Source organism: Myotis davidii, unplaced genomic scaffold (genome assembly GCF_000327345.1).
Source record: "Myotis davidii unplaced genomic scaffold, ASM32734v1 scaffold749, whole genome shotgun sequence".
Lineage (NCBI taxonomy): Eukaryota > Metazoa > Chordata > Mammalia > Chiroptera > Vespertilionidae > Myotis > Myotis davidii.
This window is the reverse complement of record NW_006300030.1, coordinates 196,445-204,497: the sequence shown is the minus strand read 5'-3', so window position 1 is coordinate 204,497 and position 8,053 is coordinate 196,445. Positions and strand designations below refer to the sequence as shown.

The window sequence follows — 8,053 nt, the reverse complement described above, 5'->3', positions numbered from 1 at the left end:
AAAGGGGTAATATCCAAAATATATAAGGAACTCATACAACTTAACAAAAGGTAGACAAACAATCCAATTAAAAAATGGGCAAAGAACCTAAATAGACACTTCTCCAAAGGGGACATACAGAAAACCAAGAGACATGAGAAAATGCACAAAGTCACTGATCATCAGAGAGATGCAAATTAAAACAATGAGGTATTACCTCACACCTGTCATAATAGCTACCATCAAAAAAAGAAAAAGAAAAAGAAAAAAAGAATAGTTACCATTAACAAATCAACAAATGACAAGTGCTAGTGAGGATGTAGAGAAAAGGGAATCCTAGTACACTGCTGCTGGGAATGCAGACTGGTGCAGCCATTATGGAAAATAGTATGAGTTTCCTCAAGATTAAATATGGACCTGCTATTTGACCCAGTAATCCCACTTCTAAGAATATATCCTGAGAGACCTGAAACACCAATCAGAAAGAATGTGTGTACCCCTGTTTATAGCAGCACAATTTACAATAGCTATAGCAGTACAACTTACAATAGCAAATATCTGGAAACAGCCCAAGTGCCCATCAGTAGATGAGTGAATAAAAAAGCTATGGTACATGTACTCCATGGAATACGATGCAGCAGTAAAAAAGAAGGTTCTCCTACCCTTTGAGACAGCATGGAGGGACCTAGAAAGTATTATGCTAAGTGAAATAAACCAGTCAGAGAAAGATAAGTATCCTATGATCTCACTCATATGTGCAATATAATGAACAAAATAAACTGATGATCAAAAGAGATCCAGAGTCATAGAAGCTTAGAATATACTGCGGAATCTCAGAGGGAAGGCGGGGGGACAGTGGGTGGGTAGGAAAAGATCAACCAAAGAATCTTTAATGCATATATGCATAACCCATGGATACAGAAATAGGGTGGTGAAAGCCTGAGCTGGAGAGTGGAGGTGGGTTAGAAGTGGTCAATGGAGGGAAAAAGAGGACATATGTAATACTTTCACCAATAAAATTTTTTAAAAATATATATATTAGGCTCTGACCAGCTAGCAAAGTTGGTTAGAGCATTGTCCCAATACTAGGTACATGAAGGTTGTGGGTTCCATCCATGGTCAGAGCACATACAAGAATACATGGATAAGTGAAACAACAAATTGATGCCGCTCTCTCTCTCTCCTTTTCCCTCTCTCTCCTCTCCTCTTCTCTTTCTCCACACCCTCTTCCTCTGTCTATAAAATCAATTAAAAAATATTTTATGTTACATTTGACAATAATACTCTTACTCTGAAAAATTATAAGCTTAATCAACTTTTACATTTTTACACAAGCTACTGATTAATGTCATAAAGTCCTCTACTCTCACTTAAAAGAAATTGTAATGTTTTAAGATATTTAAATATATGTGAGTAAGCGAATATAGATTTTCACTTTAATTTAGCTCCCATAGATCTAGACTTGATTCCTTCCTTTAGAACTTAAGAGAAACAAGTCAAAGCATCAATTATGAACGTAAAGTATTTCCTTTGTAATCAAAGGGAGAAAGAGCAGGCCATGTTTGCCTATAAGGAGTGATTCAAGTTATTTTTCAGAATAATACATAATAGCCCTGGCCAGTGTGGCTCAGTTGGTTGCAGCGTAGTCCCATGCATTGAAGGGCTGCAAGTTCGGTTCCCAGTCAGAGCACATACCTGGTTTGCGGGCTCAATCCCTAGTCGGGGCCCTACGGCAACCAATCAATGTTTCTCTCTCACATCAATGTTTCCCTCTCTTTCTCTCCTTCTCCCTCCCTTTTGCTCTAAAATCAATTTTAAAGAATTTTAATAGCCGGACTGGCATGGGTCAGTGGGTAAGCGTCTACCTATGAATCAGGAGGTCACAGTTCAATTCCTGGTAGAGGTACATGGCTGGGTTGCAGTCTCAGTCCCCAGTGGGGTGCATGCTGGAGGCAGCCCATCAATGATTCTCTCTCATCATTGATGTTTCTCTCTCTCCCTCTCCTTTCCTCTCTGAAATCAATAAAAACATATTTTAAAAAACTTTAATAATCAATTTTAAAAATGATAGTAATACATAATAGCCAACAGAAAAACATGACATTTGAAGGGGCGAGTAGATGGGAATTCAGAGGCACGCACTGAAGCCTGAAGCAGCTGTGTGATAGTGTGAGACTGTCCCCAGGCTGGCGCTCTGCTCTTACCGTTAGTGTGGCTGTGTTCTCATCATCTGACCACTGCATGAAGAAAAGAATAGAAAAAAACATTAAATGTAGATAATGTACTGGGCTTCCAAAAAAGCAGTACTCCATGTAAAATTTATACATAAACAGATGACATATTTTCCTGAACACAAAGTATCTATATATATAAAAAGCCAGTGACCGGAACACTGTAATGACTGGAACAACTGGTTGCTATGACACCCACTGCAGCCAGCAAACCGGCCCGATCTGGGGTGGGGCTGGCCAGCCAACCTCCTACCAGCCCCACCCCCAACTGCCCCCCCACCCCAATCGGGGGCAAGGCCCGCCAGCAAATAGCCCACGGCCCCTCCTGCCCGGACCTGACTGGGCCCCGATCAGGGTCAGGTTGGCCAGACCCCACCCATGCACGAATTGGTGCACTGGGCCTCTAGTATGTAAATAAAGGTATACATCAAAGTGAGATTTTCATGTAACTTCTCACTTCAATGAATATATGCTAAGAACTAAAGGTCAGAACTATCTCAGAGATCATTGAAATTAGAACAATCTACAGAACAGAGCAGAACCAACCTGTATTTCTTCTGCCTCATCATCACTGTCTGGCTGAGAACATGTTGGAGGATCTTCCCTAGAAGGACATGAAGCAAAAATTAAGAAAGAAAAAGGCTGTGTACCATGTAGTCAGAATTTCAGGTGAGTATGTAAAAAGCCTTTCAATTGAAGCATAATATTAGGAAAAGCCCACTTTTTGAGACAGAAACTAATAAAAACTAATATAAAATTAATGAGAGTACAACAAAGATGGCAGAATAAAAACTTTCTGCCCACTTTCACAAATCACTTAGAAATAAGGGAAAGAAAGCTCAAAGTCATCCTCTGGTAACACCAAGAATCATCCACAACTCTTGAGGCCAGTCGTGAGAAAGTGCTGCCAGAGACCAGGAAGGTCAAACGGGATGAAGGAAGACCCAGAGGAAACATGTGAAGAGCTGTTCTGAACAGCTGAGGGCAAGACTCCTTTGTTTATACAGTGAAAACAGTGTGTGGACTGGTGTCCAGAATTACCTGAGTCTGGACTGGCAACACAGAGAGGTACGGGGAAGAGAGTGAGAAAGAAATACTCAGACACACTCTCTTTGAAGAAGGAGGTATGGAAAGGAGGCATCTGTCCTTGCTTCCCCAAATCCTTCTCCAGCTTAACCCAGGGATGGAGGAAGCAGAGCAGAAAAGCAGGTAGCATGAAAGCCCACACCCCACCCATATTAACTGAGCACCTACTATGCCAGGTACTGTGCTGGGTGCTGAGGAAACAATGACTTAGTACAGGCCACCATGGAAAAGAGTTAAGTAACCACATTCGTTCATTCATTCACTCACTCAACAAATATTTGCTGAACACAGACTGTGATGAGTTATAAATGTAAACAAGACACGCTGAAGAGCGTTCAGCCGGGGGTGAAAAGAATGTCCCGTATTCGGAGGTGATGGGACAGGAAGCATGAAGAATCAGGAGCTAAAGCAGCCAACAACCATTTCCTCACTTCTCTGCTAAGAAAAACTCCAGCTTGTTCAGATATTAAGTGCCTCTGTGCCTCATGGACTTCCCCCCAATCACACAGTGACTACAGACCAGTCCCACCAATCATGGTTATTCCAACTCCTTGCCAAAGAGGGACCAAACCCTGACCAACAGTTGCTAGAGATCCCTGAGAAAGTTCACCCTGCTTTTAAAAAGGGACATGAGACAGGACCTCATTTATTCTTACCTTTGGATATGGTAGTGTGAGAACATGATGTCTGAAGCTACTACAACAACTTGGACTTCAGAAAGGAAAACCAAGAAATTCAGAGAAGCTAATTTCTAGTCCTAACATCACTGAAGTACTATATTTTTCCATAACTGCCATGCCTTCCGGCTTATTCTATATAATAAAAGCCTAATATGCTAAGTGTCTGCTCGTCCAGTCATTAGTTCAACCAATCAAAGCATAATATGCTAATGATATGCTAAGGCCGCTCAACCGCTCGCTGTGACATGCACTGACTACCAGGGGGCAGACAGTTGACTGGTCAACCAGTCGCTATGATGTGCACCTACCATCAGGGGGCAGAGAGCCGACCAGTCGCTATGGCATGCACTGACCACCAGGGTGACTCGGGCTGGTAGGTTAGCTTGCTGCTGGGGTCCAGCAGATGGACCCCATCTCCTGAGTGAGATGGGCCGGACATGCCCTGTAGCCCTCCCGTGCTCCCTCCATGGCTGATCAACCTCCCACGTCCCTCCCTGGCCCCGATTGTGCACTAGTGGGGTCCCTCAGCCTGGCCTGTGCCCTTTCGCAATCCGAGACCCTTGCAGGATGTCGGAGAGTCAGTTTTGGCCCGACGGCAAAACGACTGTTCACTATGATGCGCACTGACCACCAGGGGCAGATGCTCAATGCAGGAGCTGCCCCCTGGTGGTCAGTGCACTCCCACAGGGGGAGCACCACTCAGCCAGAAGCCGGGCTCAGCGATAAGGGTATCCCTTGAGGGTTCCCGGACTGCAAGAGGGCGCAGGCTGGGCTGAGGGACCCTCCTCCAAGTGCACGAATTTCATGCACTGGGCCTCTAGTAGTTATATGAAATAACATACTGGCCTCACTGTTTAAGCCATTTTTAAAGATGGATGTCTTAGTCTGTTCAGGCTACTGTGACAAAATAACATAGATGGGATAGTTTGCCAACAGAAATTTATTTCTCAGTTATAGAGGGTGGAAATCCAAGATGAGGGTGCCAGCAGGGTTGGGTTCTGATAAGAGCCCTCTTCTGGCTTGCAGATGGCCACCTTCTTGGTGTCCGACACAGGAGAAGGAGCTAAGAGCTCCGTATGATCTTTTATAAGAATGCTAATCCTAGTCATGAGGAGTCCACCCTCATGATACTGGTATAATCACCTCCCAAACACCATACCTCCTAATACCTAATATCTCTGGGGGTTAAGATTTAAATATATGAATTTGGGGGCCATACAAGCATTCGAATCATAGCAAATATTCTATTACTTGCAACCAAAATCATCCCAATTGACACATGGAGCAAACATAGAGGGCACTGTGTGTCAGGTGAAAGAGAATAGGTAAGAATCTGCACAGCAAAAAAACCACACTTATTTCATGGGAGCTGAAACTGAAGAAATTATATTCAGAGACTTTTTGTGCCTTTTATTTTCTATGTAACAAATAACTTGGAAACTTAGAGGAAAGCATTCAATTAGGAATTTTACTTTCTGGAACAAGGTACTTTACTACACTAGAGTTAAGAGCATAAACTGGTACAAGAGTGAAAGCTATTGGGCTATACTGGTCAAGAGTCTTAAACATTTTTATAACCTTAGATCTATAATTAGAGTCTATGATTCTTAATGTACAGAAATAATCGTAAATGCAAACAATGTTCTATATAAAAATGTTTGTGTTTTTTTGTTTTTTGTTTTAATATATTTTTATTGATTTCAGAGGGGGAGGGAGATAGAAACATCAATGATCAGAGAAAATCATTGATCAGCTGCCTCCTGCACGCCCCCTACTGGGAATCAAGCCTGCAGCCTAGGCATGTGCCCTTGACCACAATCGAACCCAGCAGGCCAACACTCTTGTCTACTGAGCCAAAACTGCTAGGGCCAAAAATGTTTGTTGAAGAATTATTTTTCAGTAAGGAAAAGTTGTAAATGACCTAAATATCCAACAACTATGAAATTAGGTCAATTACAGCAAATGCCTATACATGAAAATCTTGCAGTTGTTAGAAATAATGCCATTTTTAAAGCACAGAGAAAATTTATGCTATGGTGGTCAATGAAAAAAGTAATATGAAACTATATAGTATGTAGCACACCCACCACTTAGACTATAAAGTGTATTTAAAAAGACTAGAAAAAAAAGTGCCAAAATTTGAACTGTATTTGTTTTCAGAAAGTGGAATTATGGGTGATTTTTCTCTGCTCCTTCATTCTTCTATGCAGTTGTCAAGTTTACTACAATGACAAGTATTACTTCTATAATTAAAAAAGAAAGGGGCATATTTTACAAATGATATATTTCTAAGCATTCATATTGCTCCTCCTTTCCATGTTTCAGAATTAATCTTACATAAAAAAAGTCATACACATTCCCAGTCTATGCTTAAAAGAAAAAGAAAAAGATGCCTAATGAATATATCTCAATATCTAGAAATAACTTACTGGCCTACTCACAATAAAAAGACTATTCAATAATTCTAGTTCATTAACACCAGTGTATTTATTTGTAACTATACACCAAGCATGTCAAACTCACGGCCCACAACGAATATTTCTGCAGCCATGCCAATAAAACGGTGTGAGCAGTTATTTCCAATTATGAAAGGAAATAAGTCTCCTGTCAGATCCAGAATTACTGACATTCACCTTGGGTCAGTTTTGAAAGTAATCACTGTGAACAAGATTTTCCCTGAAGTAGGAAAGACACTAGCGGAGAAGAGATGCCAAGTGTCAGGAAGAAAACATTAATGTTATCATTGCTCTTATTCTTTTTTTATACTACACTTTTCTAAATAAACCTACGTTTCTATGAAAATTGAAGTTTGTGTTTTTTTGCAGCCCACATAAACTTAAACCTTGTTTATTTGGCCCATGTTAGTCTTTGAGTTTGACATACTAGCTATACACTATATCCCTTGATTCAGGGATATATTTCATATAATGGAGCTAAAATGTTCATATAGTAAAAGATGCAGCTGTGGTCTTCTATAAATAATACTTTAAACACACACACTCATTCAAAAAACTATTACTATCTGAACTCAGGGAGATAAAAAGATTAGTATAGCAAGGAACATACTGAGAGGGATACACATGTTAGCCCACATGCAAAACACAGAGTTTTTTTTGTTTGTTTGTTTTTTTAATATATTTTATTGATTTTTTACAGAGAGGAAGGAAGAGGGATAGAGAGTTAGAAACATCGATGAGAGAAACATCGACCAGCCGCCTCCTGCACACTCCCCATCGGGGATGTGCCCACAACCAAGGTACATGCCCTTGACCGGAATCGAACCTGGGACCCTTGAGTCCGCAGGCCGACGCTCTATCCACTGAGCCAAACTGGTTAGGGCCACAAACAGAGTTTTAAAAAGACATGTTTGGAGTGAGAAGGTGGTTCTCGCCCGTGTTGTGTGTGTGTGTAAGTGAGAAAGCGAGTGAGTGAGTGTGTGTGGGGGGGACTTGCTTGTTGTCGGTGACTTCCCCCTCCCCTCCACCCTTACCCCTTCTCTGGTGCTGCTGCAGTGGCTGCTCCCTGGGCCCTGGGCCATAGGAAATGAGCAATAACGATGACATCGAGGTGGAGAGCAATGCTGACAAATGGGCTCATCATAATGCACTGGAACGAAAGCGTAGGGACCACATCAAAGACAGCTTTCACAGTTTGTGGGACTTGGTCCCATCACTCCAAGGAGAGAAGGCATCCCAGGGCCCAAATCCTAGACAAAGCCACAGAGTATATCCAGTATATGCGAAGGAAAAACCACACACACCAGCAAGATATTGATGACCTCAAGCGGCAGAATGCCCTTCTGGAGCAGCAAGTCCGTGCACTGGAGAAAGCGAGGTCGAGTGCCCAACTGCAGACCAACTACCCTTCCTCAGACAACAGCCTCTACACCAACGCCAAGGGCAGTGCCATCTCTGCCTTCGATGGGGGCTCGGACTCCAGCTCAGAGTCGGAGCCTGAAGAGCCCCAAAGCAGGAAGAAACTCCGGATGGAGGCCAGCTAAGCTCTGCCGGGCAGGCCGGCAATAAAAACTGTCTCCTCCGTCGTCTCATCCTCCTTTCCATTCATCCTTAGAACCCT

The 8,053-nt window shown here is 42.3% G+C and overlaps 1 protein-coding gene and 1 pseudogene across 3 annotated transcripts in view; one reads left to right on the top strand and one right to left on the bottom strand.

The window, feature by feature from the left end:
* Positions 1-8,053, bottom strand: part of CDC123 (cell division cycle 123) — a 71,327-nt gene that overhangs the window by 49,223 nt on the left and 14,051 nt on the right. For all 3 annotated transcript variants that reach the window (XM_006776162.2, XM_006776164.2, XM_006776163.2), the window contains 2 exons: positions 2,757-2,814; positions 2,184-2,216 (listed from right to left, as the gene is read on the bottom strand). In XM_006776162.2, the coding sequence (XP_006776225.1) occupies positions 2,184-2,216; positions 2,757-2,814 (91 nt within the window). The remainder of the gene's footprint in view (positions 1-2,183; positions 2,217-2,756; positions 2,815-8,053) is intronic.
* On the top strand, positions 7,502-7,998 carry LOC102774640 (annotated as a pseudogene).